The 17,574-nt window shown below is 50.4% G+C and overlaps 1 protein-coding gene across 1 annotated transcript; it reads right to left on the bottom strand.

Moving 5' to 3' along the window:
* Positions 1–1,288: 1,288 nt before the first annotated feature.
* Positions 1,289–6,344, bottom strand: Rgs16 (regulator of G protein signaling 16). The gene is made up of 5 exons (XM_021198473.1): positions 6,187–6,344; positions 5,727–5,837; positions 5,007–5,065; positions 4,547–4,713; positions 1,289–3,104 (listed from the first exon to the last, which is right to left on the bottom strand). The coding sequence occupies exons 1-5, from the start codon at positions 6,228–6,230 to the stop codon at positions 2,883–2,885; spliced, it is 603 nt and encodes a 200-aa protein (XP_021054132.1). The 5' UTR covers positions 6,231–6,344; the 3' UTR covers positions 1,289–2,882.
* Between the last annotated feature and the right edge of the window lie 11,230 nt (positions 6,345–17,574).

The following is a 17,574-nucleotide window of genomic DNA, read 5'->3' as shown; positions in this document are numbered from 1 at the left end:
TCTGGAATGCTCCAAGCAGCAGATAAAATATACAGAAAACTGGGGACAAGAACATGCGTAACGCAGGAGTCTTTAGCCTGGCAAAAAGGAGGTGATGTTCCTTTGTCGTATTAAGGAGTCGCCATGTTTTTATGTGTGCTAACATCTACCGCAGTGGAAAATAGGGTCCCGGGGCCTTGTGGCTAGCAAGATGGCTCAGCAGGTAAAGGTGCTTGCTGCCAAAGCTGACCACCTGAGATCAACCCCAAAAACCCAAAAGGTAGACGCCAAGAATGAACTCCAGTAAATTGTCCTCTGCCCTTCACATGCTTGGCATGGGATGCATGCGTGCAAGCAAACACACACACCACAGTGTTTCATTGTACCTGGGCACTCCTGTCTCCCTTCCGTCCACGGTCATGGTCCTCTCTACCCATCTCACACAGACAAACGCCCCACAGTGTAACAGCTCAGATGGCCTCTGGCACCAGCTGCACCACGCATGCTCTCTCCCCGGAACCGGTCGAGCTGTTGTCTGGACGGTATGAGGTTAGAGCCTGCCTGTTTGTTCCCATATTCTTGCCTAAGCCCTCAGTGTCCGAACCCCTCCTGCTATCACCTGAGAACCCTGGATCTAGGTGTAGGGCGCAATTCTAAGGGGTCTCTACAACCAAGTACTTGAACTCCGATCACACGGAGGACTTGGGGAAGAACTGAAACCCAAAAGCATGTCAGATCTGTGTATAAGCAGATATCTATAACACCACATAATTTCTTTTTTGTTTGTTTGGGGTTTTTTGTTGTTGTTTTTTTGAGACAGGGTTTCTATGTCTAGCCCTGGCTGTCCTAGAACTCACTCTGTAGACCAGGCTGGGCCTCAATCTCAGAAATCCGCCTCTGCTTCCTGAGTGCTGGAATTAAAGGCGTGTGCCACCACTGCCCGGCTATAATTTTTTTTTTTTCTTTTGAATCAAGATCTCACTATGTAATCAAAGGCTATTCTCAAACTCACAATCCTCCTGCCTCACTCTCCTAAAAGCTAGGGCTGCAGGCATTCACTACTGTATGCCTGGGCAAGGCTCTTTTTAGGCAGTGAAATCTCAAACAGCAGGATTTCAGGACTGAGGTGACCCAGAAGCCGGTGGCGGAGGGACCCTGATCCTTGTGGACTACCCTGAAAGCTGTTCAAACCCAGCTCAACCCTTTTGTGCCTTCAGCCACCCACCCCACAGAATTGCCAGAGCTCTGTGACACCACAAGCCCTCTATACTCCCCTGGACCCTCATATCATCCATATTGTCCTTGGAAATATTGGGATATTATTTTTGAGTTTTATTTTCATTTTTTTACAAGAATATAACATGCTCAAACAGAAAAACAGGGATCACATACACTGCTGATAAAGGAACCCAGCTCCCTTTGTTGACAATAAATAAATATTAACACAGTGGGGAGTCCCCCCCCCCCCAGCCCTCAGTGGTTCCCAAGGCTTTCGGAGGTAGAGTCTGGTGGGGGAGGCAGTAGTTCCAGCTGAGTTTCTTCAGTACAGGCAAACAAATCACAATAAATAACAATAGCAGCGGAGACAATCAGCACAACACAACAGAACAATATATTATACTTAAAAGAGTTTTCTCCCGGAGAAGCCTCAAGTGCAGAGGGAACAATGCCGGCAACCCAGGTCTCCGTCTCAGTTACTGGTGCTGGAAGTCCCAACTTGGAATGTTTGTTCGGTAAGACTCAGAGGTGATAGGCAGGCAGGTTGGTTTCCCCAGCCCCATCCTTCCAGGCACCCCTCCCCGCACATCTGCAATACTCCCTTAGCTGCGCTAACTTCTGTTCCAGAGCTTTCTTGGTCCCTGATGGACTTCTCCCCTAACTACGGTGGGCATCTCATGTCAACAGGAAAGAAGCGCAAGGCTCCCCTTCCACCAGGGGTCGGGGGTAGGGGGTATCTTTTTCCCATTTTCATACCCACAAAGAGAGCTGATATAGTTCTTTCAGCTAGTCTTTTGGGCTCCCCCTACAGATGGATTTTTCGATGACTTCTCTCCCTTGCTAAGCCGCTGGACATGAGTGCTGGCCCCGGTGCTGGATGCCTCCTTCCTCCCACCTCCCTCCTTAGACCCCATCTTCCAAGGAGTGCAGGGCCCAGTAAGACTTCTCAGCCGGCCCTGTTCACAAGCAGACCCTGCTGCAAAGGGGAAGTCAGGGGGCCACCTACAAGAAGGCCATGGAGAACACCCAGCCTAGGGTCCCATGAGCAAAATGGCTTCTTTTGCAGGGCTCATTATTGACCCGGAAAGGGGCTCAGCTCACAGGCCAGTTTTTGAGGTATAGAAATCTCATCTGGGGCAAGAATCAGACAGACTCATTGTCCTACATGAGACAGCAAGAATGAGCACAGGAATGTTAAGAAGCCTCAGCTAGGGGGCCCTGGGTGTCCCTGGGAAGGCAAGGGGTGGGAGATGAAGGTTCCATACATACAGCCTTTTTTAGGCCCAGCCCAGGAATGAGGAGATCAAGTCAGGGACCAAAGCCGACTGTCTCTCTGGTTCCTGTTCTCAGGGTTCCCAACCACTCAGCATCCCTTTGTGTGTGCCCTGGTAGAAAGAAAGAACATAAGTTCTGGGCCACCCTCCCGGCCAGAGCGCCTCACGCTGCCTCGTCGTTAGCCCTCAGCCACAGGTCCTGGAAATGAGGAGTCTCTCCTACACTGGCCCACCACAGTGTCTGGAGGAGAGGGAGTTCTTCACACTCAAGCTGCAGGGATGGGTGTCCGTCTGTCCCTCCACTATCCTCTCACACTTGCTGTGCAGGATCTGCCTCCAACACAGGGCAGCTGCTTCAGGGACGGGTGACTCCACCTCTCTTCCCGCCGGCTTCGAAGTTGCTGCAGAGGCTCAAGTGTGTGAAGGCTCAGCTGGGCTGCTGCTGGGTGCAGAGGTGGAAGTGGCCGAGGCTTGGGCAGCCAGGTCGCGGTAAGCTGGTGACTTGAGGAAGCGCGGATAGGAGTCCTTCTCCATCAACGTGCGGGTCTTCCCCTGAGCCACGTCGAAGCAACTGGTAGTGGCGGCCTGTAGGTTTGTCTTGGTCAGTTCTCGGGTCTCGTGATCTATGTTCACCTGTGGGAAGCAGGGCAAACAACAAAGGTGAGTGGGGTGGAGTGAGGTGACCAGGCAAGGCAGGGCAGGGCAGGGCGGGGAGTTTGGTGAACAAGTGATGTCACTGAAAGAGTACCAGATACTAAATAAAGGGGTTTCCTTTCATATACATATATAAGTATATATGTATATGAATATATATTATCTGTATATATATGTGCCTGCATAAGTGTGTGCACCACATGTACATAGGAGCCTCTAGAGGTCTGAAGATGTTGGATTCCCCAGAACTGGAGTTAAAGGAGGTAATATAGGAGTTCTGCATGTATAGTGTGGGGTGACCTGTGTCCTCTACAGCAAGTGCTCTTAACCACTGAGCCGTCTCTTCAGCCCCACTCGCCAGCTTCCCAGCTCTGGGACAGTTCCCACTTCAGACCCAGGGCTTGGTCCTCTGACCTCTCAAGACTAACAAAAGGCTTCTTATGCTACTACTCCTCTGCTGGTCCCAGTCACCACCTCTGAGCTGGATCTGTGCAATAATTCAGCTTTTGCCTCCCCTCACTCCCACTGTCTGTCTATCCTCATAGCTGCTACACTGAGCCCAGTCCGTCTGGAAACACCTTCTTTTCCTCTCCATGTCATTCAAAGGAAAAGCTAGAATGGCTGCATCTGGCCACCAGCCATGTGTATGACCTCATCTGTCCCCCTGTTCCCTGTGGCAGGATGTCCGTCCTTCCCCCTCTCGATCCTTACAACTCTCAGCCTTGTGTGTTCTTTCACTGCCCCACTAGCTCCCACTGTGTGCTCTGTTCACATCCCTGGCCTATACTGAATTGGTTCCTGACATCTTCTCCCGTTAGAATAGAGTTCCACTAGAGATTTTTTTCAGTGCTACATCCTCTAAGATAATAAAGTTTCCTTGCATGTTAAGTGATAGTTATTAAATCGTTACAGAGTAATGTAAAATAAACAGAAGCAGCCAGAAAACAAGACACAAACACACAGCATTGCATGGGTGTGACCACCAGGTGGCGCCACTGCTACCGTGAATAGCCTTCCAGAGGGGAAGGCTGAATTGAAAAAAGTTCCCAAAGGGTGGCTATAGATCAGAATCAGGCTATCCAAAGTCTTTTGCTCCTCCAGTTTCTTTGCTGAGTTTGTTGTTGTTGTTGTTGCTGTTTGTTTTGTTTGTTTTGTTTTTTAAGAACTAATGTACAAATGTGGGTGTGGAGAGAAGACCCCCTCTCCCCTCCCCAAATTCTTGCTGTCCCTGTGCTATATAACACCTTGTGTTACAGTTTAGTGTCCAGCCACAGACTCCCTACCCTTCTCTAACCGTGAAGGCTGCTGCATTGCAAAGCTAACTCTTCCCTCATGGAACCTAGTTCTCAGTTGGGAAGGAGCCGATAGGGACTGGAAGGAGTCACAGCCGGAGCCAAGTGCAGGGGCACTGGGACACTGACCTCTTTAGGGGCTTCGCTGCGGATGTACTCGTCAAAAATGTGATGAGCCCTGGACGCCAGTTTGGTGGCTGATCGGATCTTCTTGAACTCCTCGCAGGCCAGCCAGAACTCCAGGTTCTCCTCACTGAACTCCGTCTTTAGGAAGGCGTGGAAGGCAGCCACCCCATCTGTGGGAAGGGGAGAAAGGAGACAGGTCAGACTAGGGGACGCTGCGAAGAAAAGACGAAAAGACAGCAATCGGCACTAATGGCTCTATTTTTAGAATGTAATTTTCCTGAACAAGGCTCTGTCTTTGTGTTCCAAACAGAGGCTGGCACACTGGAGGACTGGGGTTATTATTACTACTACTATTATTTTGCCCCGTGTTTTTTTTTTTTTTCTTCCCAGCTCTGCTGGGACAAGCTCCGAGCACATGAGCACACACGTGCCTTTCACAGACAGACAACAGGGCCCTACTTACTTTTACTGTTCAGCAGCGAATCGAAAGACTCTCTCCATCCCAGCACATCTGAGAAGCTTCTGGGCGGTGGGGGGAAGCACAGATTTTTTAAATTAATTTTTTTTAAATCAATAAACAAAAGCATAGCACACATCCTAAGCTGAAGTTATCGATTGTCAAAACTAAGCCCTCAAGCTCCCATGAAACAAGTAGTGAGTTATGTAAGGGGCACTTGGGCATCCAGCAACCATTGCCAGGAACCCTTTAGTCCTCAGTCAGTATCCTTAACGTCCCCCTTCTTCTGTAACCAAATGGATTCTATTCCCAAGATTCTCAACTTTGGTTTGCACACCTCGCCAATGAAGCAGGAGGGCTGGGAGAGTCTCTCTATTTACCTACGACCCCAAAGCCTAGTATCACGCCTGGCAGTCCATCAAAAGAGGCTTCTAGGCAGGGTGCTCACTAGACAGATGCAGACCCTGCCCTAGCCCTGTATTCGAGTGTTATGACAACCTCAGAGAAACAGGGATGTATGTATGTCCTGCACTCGGGCATCTGCTGGGGTTGGCAAACCTGGACTCTGCCACCTCCACAATGGGGCTCCACAGCCACAGCACAGCAGTAAAGTCTCACTCAAATCTCCAGAGAGAGGCTTGGGGCCACCTAGCTTGTCTGCTCCTATTTCCCTCTCAGGCCTTCTCCCCTCTAGAGCCCCAGCGCTGGACAGACAATGGGACTTACCTCTCTTTGTTATGCTTACTGGCCCACTCGAATTTGCCAATACCCCCAGTATCGGAGCTCAGCTCGGATTTATGAAGAAAGATCCCCAACCGCGTCTTGAACTCTTTGGCTCTGAAAGAAAAAACATCGGCGTGTAAGGATTCTGTTTGTTCTGCCAGCCCTGAGAAGTTGGGGGAGGAGGGCGTCCCACAGAACTAACTCCACCACTCAAAGTTCGGTCCCAAGAGACCTGGGGACACTTGACCATTCCCAAGGCCCTAAGCGCCTCTCTCACTGGAGTCTTCAAGTTCTAGGCCACAAAAGCAGCACTTGGGCTATGCCCTGATAGGTCTTAACACTTTGGGGTCTTTATGGCACTACAAGTCCTGCCCTGCTGTCCCCGTTTCCCCGCGTTCCCAAGGCTGAGGGTTGGTGGATTCGGGACTTTGTCGTCCGGACTGCTAAAAATAAATTCTCTCACCTCTCCAGGCAGGTGTTGGGGAAGGTGGCGAGGGTGCGGCACATGGTTGCGGGCGCGGGACAGCACGTCGTGGAGAGGATGGTGGAGGACCGGTGGGCGAAGAAGGAAAAGCGAGGCTGTAGCAAATACCAGGCTGGGCAGAAGAGGTCGGGAGAGCGGCATGCGCCGGACCCGTGCCTACTAAGGCTTTTATCCCCGTGGGGCGGGGCGGGGACGAGCGTCGCCGACCAATAAGAGAGTGGGGCTGGGCGTTGCGAGGGAGGAGGCGGGGAGGGGAGTCTGATGGGGTGGGGCCCGACTGTCAGCCTCCAGGGCCTCCTCTCGAGCGCACGGGGCTGTCCCCACCCCTGAGGTAGGAGACTTGGGGTGCCAGGAGAGGAAGAAGGCTTGAAGACCAGACATACGCCCACAGCTTGCCGGCGGGGGGGGGGGGAGAGAAAGAAAGAAACGCCGACCTCTAGTAAAAGCAGGAAAACAATTCAAAAGTGACAGGAGAGGTTTGGTAGGAGTGGAGAGCTCATGGAGGACAGGCGCGCGAGGTGCATTCCAAGAAAATGTACATCACCAGTATACTGCACTCTCTCTCAGGTCAGAACAGGCACCATCCCATGGGCTCCGAAGGTGACCAAGAGCCAAGTGAGCTATTCACCCCCACGGTCATTACCTCCACTTTGAGATGAAGGATCAGAAGATCAGAAAACTAGCGATTTGGCCAAGATCAGCAGGTGTGGGAGGAAACATTTACTTAGCACAATTATAGCAGAAATCTCTGCAACCATGCTGAAAAAGCTTAATTGCTCTAACGCTCTGTAGTTATAGGGTGAGTCTTGGTGCCTCGGTTCAGCTTTGAATTTACCGTTGCTCCCACTGGAAAGCAATAGTGACAGCTCTGTAACTGGTAAGTGATCCTGGGGCTAAGCAACTGTGAGTTCAGCTCCTCACCCTGCCTTAAAGGCGCCATTGTCTTCCCTGCCGGCTCTCAGGAGCTCCCTTTGAGATTGCTACTAAGAAGCAGCAGGTAAGGTTAAGGGTGGATATTTACAGAGTTTCAAATCATGTTTCTGCTGCATAATTATGAGAGACCTTAGAGACTCCATCTTTCCATTTCTTTGTGTCTGGGGTTTAGACAGCACCATACTTATTTCGTAAGGTGTGGTGGGGACTGAAGATGTTTTCAAAGAGCTGGACTTCCCCAGGGAACATTCTGTAGGGGTAGCACGCATACTAGGGCTAATTCTCAGAAGTGAAATGGGAGAAAAGCAAAACAGACTGCACACAGAGAGGGGTGATGTCTCACCACTTCAGGAGAGACCCCCATCCACCTCCAGAGGGTCTTCAAGGATGTTCTAGAGCTGTGTAGACCTTTGCAAGTGTTTACTTCTGAAGCTGAGCAGGCCTTAGCATTACCCGTTTATTGGACTCTGCTGTGCTGAGATGCCTGACCTGCCTCCAGGTGATGACTCTGTCAAGAGCAACTCCCAGCGCCTATAACAGAGACCATACCACACTGGTGGTGTCCAGGAAAGGGGAGCTGAGTGGCATGCCAAAGGACCCACATCTATATATATACAAGGCGCTTGGAACAAGACTTGGCACACAATCAAACAGATTGGCAAACAGATAGACTGGAATTCTATACAGTATGGAATTCTACGCAGTAAGGAAAACGAGGTTTTGTGACTTTTAGAATACAGAATTCCATCTCATAGGGGGCTTCTCCAGCAGTAAGGCCTGCTCTATGCTCTGTGACGTAAAAGGTCAGGAAAGGAAGAAAGGAAGAAGGGAGGGAGTGAGAAGGAGGAAAGGAAGGAGGCTGGAGATGCAGCTCAGTGGTGGAACATTTGTCTAGAGAAAGGGCACTTGAGAATGTGAATGCACAGAGAGAGAAGGAGGAGGAGGAAGAAGAGTAAGAAGAGATCAAAATGCCTGAAGAGGCATTGGGGGAAGGGCAGCCCAGGCCCTGGGCTGAAAGTTCAGAGTTAGGGGCAGGGTATGCCAGGTGAGACTGAGGGATGCTGGGAGAACCTAGAGGCCAGGTCTGCTTTGATATGTAAAATTTGCACCTCAGGCCCTTGTGCCTGTCCAGTCCAGTTCGAAATCAAACATCTGGGACAATAGTTCAGGGAGACTACCCTCACTGAGCCAGGTCCTATGAAGGGTGACCCAGTTAGTCAACCTGATCCACCGTCCCCAAACTCCCATGTTCTCAAGGCAGAGAGGACAGGGCACATTCCCGGGCACACTTCTACCTCAGATGCAGTGAACACCGAATCCACATGCCCGTCTTGCCAAGCTCAGCTCTTGAGGGCTTCCTACCTCACAGCCCGAGGGCTAGACTGGGGTTGGGCAGTGGCGTGTGAGCACTCGGTAGGTGGATGCCTTGTTGGGCAGCTGTGTATCTCAAGTCTCCATCTACACGGAGCAGCCGGCCAGCCCACCAGGAGTGCCTTCTGGATCTGCGGGAGAGGTGCTCAGCTGAGCTGAAGATTTTGCTTTGCCTGGTGCTCCTCATACCCACAGACACACTTTTGTCACACAGCTGCCAGGCACAGATGTGGGTGTTATCCATGGCACAGCCGTTCTCCATGTGACACGGATGGATCAAACCCTAGCCTCACCGGCACTCTTGCCCATATTGGAATCAACCCAGACAGAGCCACATGACAACAATACTGATTTCTGCAGAGGATCCTCTCAAACCTCCCTGCCCATTCTGCATCCTTGTGGGGTCTTTAAGGAGGTTTGAAATTTCCATTTGGCGGGCAACAAAATAGCAGTGCCAGAAGGTGTTTTTCATTAAACACATCCAGGCTGAAGCCAGGGCTGTCTCCGGATTCCTGGGCTAGTTTGTTCTATTTGACAAAGCAAGCGGAGACAAAGGAATTGATACAACCGAAACCGCACACAAGCAGATCAGAGAACTCACAGCTCCCTGCTGAGGATGAAGAGCCCTCCTCTGAATTCAGCTTGCCTCCCAGTTGCCATGGTTACCTCTCTGGTTTCCAGACAGAAACTTTCTGAAGTTCACAATGTATCCCGACTTCTCTTCCCAGCAGGTCAGTTCCTATCTGTGATTTCAGAAATGTGATTGACTCCACAGTTGCTGTGAATCTAGCCCATTGAATATGCTGGTGAATTGCACTGGCTCTGACAAAACCTGACCTCATTTTTGCCCAGCAGGTTTGGCACAGCTGCCATCGCTTTAACGGAGGGTGTGGGGACAACAGCTTTGTGGCCTGGGTCATCTGGGATCAGCAATCTGGGCAAAGCTGGGGGTCAGGATTAAATATCCCATAATGTCTCAGCCTTTCTGTCCTTCATCTCCTTCAGCCCCCATGGTACATCACATTACCCTTTCTGTGGTAGCAGAAGTCCAGACGGGAGCTTTGTCTAGTGTAAATGGTTTGGTGGTGAATGACTATAATCCATTAACACACCACACTACACACACACACACACACACACACACACACATACAAATCCTGTGCTCTGGATCCTTCTAATTCAATCATCAGTCTCCCTATAAATATTCATTTAAAATTTACTGGGTTCCCAAGTCTGTGGGAAAACACTTGTTAGACTCCCCCTTACCATCGGGACCTTATAATTTAGGAGCTAGGGAGATGGGTTGGTGGGTAAAAGTGCCTGCTATACAAATATGAGACCTGAGTTTGGGTCCCCAATGCCTACCTAAAAAGCCAGGTGGTGGCCACATGTCTATAATCCCAAGGCTGGCAAGGGAGGGGTGAAGGGGATATGCTGGGGTGCGATCAACAGAACCCGGTGGGTCCCTGATGCTCACTGCTCGACCAGTATAGCTTAAAAAACAAAACAAAACCAAACCCCCACAGGTTCAGTGAAACACCCTATCTCAAAAACTAAGCTCGAAGTGTCTAAAAACTAAGGTGGAGACTGCAAAGTCAGACACAGACAGGCAGACAGACATGCACACAGAAGAAAAGACTTCATAGTCAAGCACTGGGGTTTAAGCTCTGAGCTAACTCCAGAGCCCACATTTCTGAGCATTCGCCACATCGGCTTTTCTGTATGTGTTCTCCAGCTCACACTTGGTTCATGATGAGAAAGCCTGGGGGAAATAGCAGGATGCTGCACTCACCCTTCCTGTCTCCTGCCTCCTCTCTCTCTCTCCCCACCCCCCTCATTTGCTCGCTCCATTCCTTTCTCCCCACTCACATTTTCCATTTTCCAGTCCTTGCCCTTAGCTGTGGTGTCGTCACTGGCTCTGGACTTTTCTGCCTTTTTGCTTCCTGGTCCCTTGTGTAGCCGTGGAAAGCCCCTTCCTCCACTGAAGTCCCCTGGTTCATCTCTGAGGTCTTCAGTCCCCTGCAACCTTTCTCAGCCCATGCTTCTCTGTCCCCTGTTGCACTCGAGAGACCCTGATTCCCACTTGGGGGAGTTCAGGGTTAGTGTCCTGTAGTCTTTGAGTTGCAAGCCCTTCTCTGCTGAATTTCCTTCTCTCCAGGCAAGTTTCTGGAAATGGGCCTCAGAAGGGTTCGATTATGCAGTGAAACTCGGCACTAGGCAGGCTCCTAACGTGGACAGCCACTGTAGCTTTCGGAGTTTCATGAAACCCAGCAAAAGGAGCCGACTCTGGAGGAGGGGCAGATAGCAGGGCCGGAGCTAAAATCAAGACAAGAAGCACGCCTGGAGCTTGCGAGCATTCTCCTTGTCCCTTTAGTATAAAACTCTCAGAACATCTCACCTCTTTTGTGTCCCCTGGGGTGGGGGTCGGGGGAGGGGCATTCCTAAGATATCAGGATCCCAGCCAACTTGCTAGGAAGATTTCCGTGGCACTACCAGAGTACTCCAGATTCTGTCTTGGCATAAGGAAAGCTGTTTTTAGGGACCTCCACTACCCACCACTTAACTCCCTGCTTTAGAGACACCCTGCTAAAGATGGAAAGACAGTTAAGGGTAAGAGACCACCTACCTGTAGTGACACACCCAGACTACAGGGAGGTCAAAACTGAGCCCCCAGAGGTGTCCAAAAGATCCAAACCCAGAACTACTCAATGCTGACCTTAGAGCAGCTTGGGGCTAGGCCCTGGGTGTGACCTGATAATGTGGTGATGTCTCCACACTATCCCGAAGTACTCCTAGGCCACGGCTGGGGCAGGAGAACAACAAGCGCCAGCATATGATTACCGATGGCATCTTCAGACATAGTGCCAGAGGCACTGGAGGGCCCTGCCATGCCCTGAGAGTTAGGGACCCTTGTAGGACACCCCCTCCATTTTGGAGCCACCCCTCCCCTGACAGGGAAAAGTGGGACCAGGGATGAAGAGGGCTGGCCCACGGTGGCACAGGTTTCACAGGAAAGCAGAGGCTCCCCACACAGCCCCTGCGCTGGCCATGATGCTGCGACCAGCTGTAGGCAAACGTGCCTCTCTTGATGCGCGCCCACAACACCTGAGCAGAGGGAGAAAAAAAAAAAACGTGGATCGATGTGTGAGCAGCCGGGAGGCTGGGTCTGGCGGCCGGGGAAGGGGAGGGCGGGAGTGAGGCACAGGAACAGGTGGGCCTTTTACCAGCTCCCTGGCCATCCGCCCCTGACAAGGCAGCTGTCCCAGAAACAGGCCCAGGTGGACAGGGGGTGGAGGAGCACCGCAGGGGGCCCATGATGTTTTGCAGAGAAAGAAATGAGCTTTCCATAATGGGCCCCACACATCTGAGCAGGGGCAACATGACACGCGGGGAGCTGTGTGACTGAGCCTCTCCTCCCCACCCACCAGCAAGCAGCTGGCTCAGCTGCTCCAAGGCCACCAGGGAACCTTCTGGGTCCAAATCCCCAGGCTTCTTAAAATGCCTGGCTACAGTATTAACAATGGTGACTGTGAGCTTTTAGTGAGCGGTCCATCTGAGTTCTCCATGCCCTGCTTCTCATAGTCGCACAGATCCCTCCCCCAGCTTCTGAAGGAGGCACGGGGATTGTGGTTTTCAGGTCAGGGAAACTGAGGCATAGAGAGGTTAATTGAGGAACAGACAGAAGGACCAAGCTATGATCCCAGGCTGTCTAATTGCAGTATCGTCTCAGGGATCCCCTCTGCAGATTGCCCAGCCCCCATGTCTTACTGTTCCAGAAAGTTATTTCTTGGGCCGAGCTCCAAGAGGATTCCTGCAGTAAATGTTTTCTTTCACATACTTACAGCTGGTCTTCACTTCTCAGAAGGGGCCAGAGAGAGCTGAAGAAACGAGCTTTCAATTTCCCAAGTGTGGTATACAGAGGGCCAACGCTGTTACTCCCAGGAGTAACAGGCCTTGGGGCAGCCCTGTTCATCCTTTAGAACAACCATCTACTCCAAACATACTTCACTTATCCGAGCACTTTGAAGCCCTCAGTTGGGAGTCTGGAATTTCACATGCACTGGCTCATCTAATGCTCATTAGGACCTGCCCGCTAGGACTGGTCCTCCATCCCCCATCTGAGTACTTTATTGATAACAGCCCAAGACTGTGACCTGGACCCTTATCTCTGCTCCTACTCTGGCCTCTACCAGAGTCTATCTCTGTTGTTTCCACCACGGCCCATAGGTTGATGAATCCTCTGCTCCAGTTCAGAACCTGTATTTCCACCTGAAATTTAGATGTCTTCATATGTAACTTATCTGAAGTCGATTCGATGACTTACATGTATCTTCCCACATCCGACGTCACTGGACCGGTGGCATTAACAAACAACATTCGTGCTTCTGTTCGGCTGCCTTTGAAAACCATCTGGTTTTTTGAAAGCCATGCTTGTAAGCCCAGCTCTCTGCAAGTGGGGACAGGAGAAGCTTGAGGTCATTCTTGGCTCTGTCTGTCTGTCTGTCTGTCTGTCTCTCTCTCATACACACACACACACACACACACACACTCATACTCAAGAGCACATGCCATGGTACATATATTATAGAGGTCAGAAGACAACCTCAGGTGTGGCTTCTCGATTGCCACCTTGTTTGAGGCAGTGTCTCCTTGTTGTTTGCCACTGTGTCCACCAGACTAGCTACCCCTACAAGCTCGCAGGGGTCCCCCTGTCTTGGCTTTCAATCTCTTTGTAGCAACAAAGGGACTGCAGATGTGTCCTACCATGCCTGGCTTTGACATGAGTCCCGGGGATTTGAACTTGAGTCTTCAGCTTGTACAATAAGCATCTTATCAGCTGATCTATCTCCCAAGCCCAGAGGTGAGTTTCATGATATCATACTTCTTTCCAAATGCTTCAGCTATATGTCTAAATATATTTATACATTGGTATAAATCTATATCTGATATTCTATAGTTCAAGAAAAAGAAAGGGACCAATATGCAAAATCTGGGGGAGGGGCATTGTTGAATCTAAGTAATAGGCATTTATAATTATTTTTCTACTCCCCTGCATGCTTGAAATTCTAATAGAAAGACTTCCTTCCGAATGGCCCCCTGGCAATGCAATTTACCTTTCTCTCCTTCCCTAATCGTATATTAATTAAGTGCTTAGAAACCTTCTACAGATCATTTCCTCTCACGAGGCTGTACTTGAGGAGAAGCAAGCCAGAGGATGGGGACTCCACCAGGGTTCCCCACAGTCAGCCCTTCCTTGCTTCATTCATGGGCACAAGAACAGCATCTTGGCAGGATAGTAAATCACTCGTGACTGAGTTGTGAATGAGGTAACGTGATATAAAACACAGGAGAGCTGCATGCTGGGATTGGTCTGTGATTAAGTGGCTGTGTGGCCATGAGCAGTCACTAACCTCTCTGTGCCTCAGGTCTTCTCATTAGCAAGCAAGACTTAATAATAGCTGTTTCCATCAACAAATGGGGGAAAGTGGTTGAGAGTACTCTGAGAAATGAATCTGTGTGTTCACTTTATTTTTGTTATCAAAATAAGAAAGATGCCCAATGAAAGATTCCGAGTCAGGGTGAGTGTGTGGGGGTGTGGGGGAGGGTGCCACTTTCCTTCCATGAAGGATGGGAGTTTCCACTCAGCTGGAAGTGGCGGCACACTCCTGTGGCTCCTGCCTTCAGCCCCGCCTTTCCTTTTCTCTAACCAACTGACAAGTGCTGGGAAACACAAAGAATCTTAAAATAGAGCAACGGATCTCTCCAGCTCACAGCCTAGGGCTTGGCTGGGCTGTGGACTCAACAATTGGCTCACATGGCCCTGTGGTCCGGAAGAGCCAGGCCTTGAAAATCAAGCACATGCCTTCCAGTAAAGGACCATCATCCAGGATGCCGTGTTTGGTTTGGCTGCCCATCTGAGGCCCTGCTGCCCGAGATGCTTTGGCCCGGAGAGTCTTGCGCCTCTGGGGACCCAGCTTACAGAAGGATCAGCTCTTCCTGGAAATGGTAGCAGTTCCACTGGCCCTGAAAAAAAATGGGGTTACAATAAGAGGCCCCGGAGCAGGGTTGGGGCGAAGGGTCCAAAACTCCTTTGTTTGAAAGGTACTTGACTTCAGACTGAGGATCAGATAAGGATAAGAAATGCTTACGTAACTAAACATAAGGATACACTGTGGGCAAATGGAGAGCCACCTTGAAGAATGGACCCAGTGGGTCCTGAGTAACCAATTGGCAAGCTTTCAACCTGACTCTTAGAGGAAAAGTCACTACGTGTGTGTGTGTGTGTGTGTGTGTGTGTGTGTGTGTGTGTGTGTCTATATGTGTCTGTATGTGTGTGTGTGTTTGTGTGTATGTGCCTGTGTGTGTATGTGTCTGTCTCTGTGTGTGTGTGTTAACCTCTCCACCACCACCCTTCCCCCTCAAAACCCCAACTGTTCTGTCACCTGAGTGTCAACTAACCTGGTAAGGCAGGAGCACAGTGCCAAGCATTCCCTGGGCACATCCGTGCCTTTGATCCTCACAACCACCAGGCACAGAAAATACTTCTTAACTTGCTTTACTGATAGAGGAGCTGACACACACACACAGCCCCACATCTTCCCATGACAGAGCCAGGATCCAAAGCCAGCTGCTGGCTATAGCTCTTGTGGGTGCCACACACAGCTCTGCCAAGCAGCGAGCAGGCCCTGACAGAATATACCTGTAGACGGACCGGCATTCTCACAGTGAGGTTGGGACTGAGCGGGACTGAGGAAATGTGACATATCACTAATAGTGATTAATACTGTAAAGAAGGTAGAAGTTGAAGGGAGAAACCTCCCCCACGCCCCCAAAAATGAGGCGTTCTGAGGAGGGAACTGATGGAGTCGCTGAGGGTAAAGAAAGACAGGCCTTCCTCTAACTCAAAGAGAAATATGTATGAGTTTGGGATAGGCCACACATTTTTCAGGGTGGTTCAGAAAACAGACAAGAGCAAAGCGAGGCAGTTAAAAACCCCTCCACAAAGCCACTTTGATGAGGCACAGCAGGTCCTAGGTCTTTGGACTAGACACCTAAGCCTCCTCCACAGACAAGCAGGACTCCCCAAGCGTCCCCGTAGCCTCGGCTGCCCCTAGAAACCGGATGTTGTAGCTACCTCTGTCCACAAAGAGGATCCTCTACCATCCCTCCTCTTTGAACCACCAAGTCCTGATTCAAAGGCCCAGAGGGGTCGTCTGCCTTATTACCATCCATGCTGCTGTGAAATCCATGTTGGATAGACACACAGCTGCGGGAGTTCCCAGTCCACTGAGAATGAAGGGTGGTAGGGCATAGAGGATACTGAAAACTACCCACTCTTTTCATTCATTCATTCACTCACTCATTTATTGGTGTGTGTGTGTGTGTGTGTGTGTGTGTGCGCGCGCGCGTGTGTGTGCACGCGCATGCTTGTGGAAGTCAAAGGACAACCTTGGATGATAATCTTACCTCGTTTGAGGCCAGATCCCTTTCTTTATCACTGCACAGACTACCAGTTAGCTGGCCTGTGAGCTTACAGAGAATTTCCTGACTCCACCTCCCACCTGCTATGGAAGAGCCCTGAGCTTAGAGACATGAGCGCCACAGCTTTGGGCGGGTTCTGGAATTCAAACTCAGGTCCTCATGTCTGCACGGCAAGCACTCTGCCCACTGAGCCACTACCCAGCCCTACTTATTTCCCGAGGTAGGGTCTTCCTACATAGCTCAGACTTACCGAAATACTGAAATACCATCAGCCTTCCAAATAATGAGATTAGGACCAAGGGCCAACCCACCTGGCTCATCCACTCTACTCTAAACTACATACTTACGGACACACCCTATTTTGTCTAATGTAGCCTTTTCCCTTCCCTGGGCTGAATTACAGCCTCTTGTCCAATAAAAATAGCAGCTACTGATTTTGAGCCCTTATTTGATGCAAATCCTTCGAGATACGGTGCAGCCTCGGTGTTCTCCATTTCCAGATGCAGAATCTAGGGTTTTTGGAGACAAAGGAGCTTTTGCCCAGTCTCTGTGACCCAACAGACAGAGATTCAAAACCAACTGTGCTAGATAGCTTCATGGTCAACTTCACAAGCTAAAGTCATCAGACAGGAGGGACCCTCAATTAAGGAAATCCCTTCATAAGACTGGGTTGTACACAAGCCTGCAGGGCATTTAGTTAATTCGTGATTGATATTGGAGGGCCTAGCCCTCTCGGGTGGTGCCACGCCTGGGCTGGTGATCCTTAGTGCTACAAGAAAGCAGGTTGAGCAATCCAGTAAGCAATACACACACACACACACACACACACACACACACACACACACACACAGCCTCTGTACCAGCTTCTTCTGCCTCCAGAATCCTGCCCTGTTTGAGCTCCTGTCCTGACTTTCCTTGATAATGAACAGTGATGCGGAAGTGTGAGCCAATAAGCCCCTTCTTCCTTAAGTAGCTTTATGTCACGGTGTCTCATCCCAGCACTTAACACAGCACATTACCTTAACTAGGACACCAAGTCTGGTTTGTACTTCTCTTAGCATATGCTCCCTCCCAAGGAGCTGATAGGAAAAACTGAATATCAGCAGACAGAAGTGACCTCACCTCCTCCCCACCCGGATGTCTGACCATGGAACACAGGGAGAAGGGAGAAGAGTTCACTCCTCTGGATTTAGGGCACAGATTCTACAGCCCTTCCAGCCAAAGTTCAGCACCTACTACTACAGACTCCCAGACAGCTGGACTCCGAGTGTCCAGCATCTGCCTCTGAACCTGGCCCCCTGGTGTCTGTCACTGAATGGGGCTCAACTGTACGCAGAGAGAACATGACTCCCAGCTAATGACTCCCAGCTACTCTTGGGTCCCGTGGCTGGCCGTTTCCACTGCCATTGTTGCTCTCCATCGACTTTTCAGCCATCGTTGACCCCCTGGGTGCTCCAGATTGATGCTGTGTTCTTCACCCCTTCCCTTCTTAGCAAGCAGAGACAGATGTGCCAATAGCTCAGTGGGCCACGGAAGGGCAATACCAATGGATTCCTAGGGGAAATCATCTTATAAAGTGAA

The sequence above is a fragment of the Mus pahari genome, chromosome 5 (assembly GCF_900095145.1).
Source record: "Mus pahari chromosome 5, PAHARI_EIJ_v1.1, whole genome shotgun sequence".
Taxonomy (NCBI): domain Eukaryota; kingdom Metazoa; phylum Chordata; class Mammalia; order Rodentia; family Muridae; genus Mus; species Mus pahari.
Note: the sequence above shows the minus strand (reverse complement) of the source record. Positions and strands in the feature narration are given on the sequence as shown.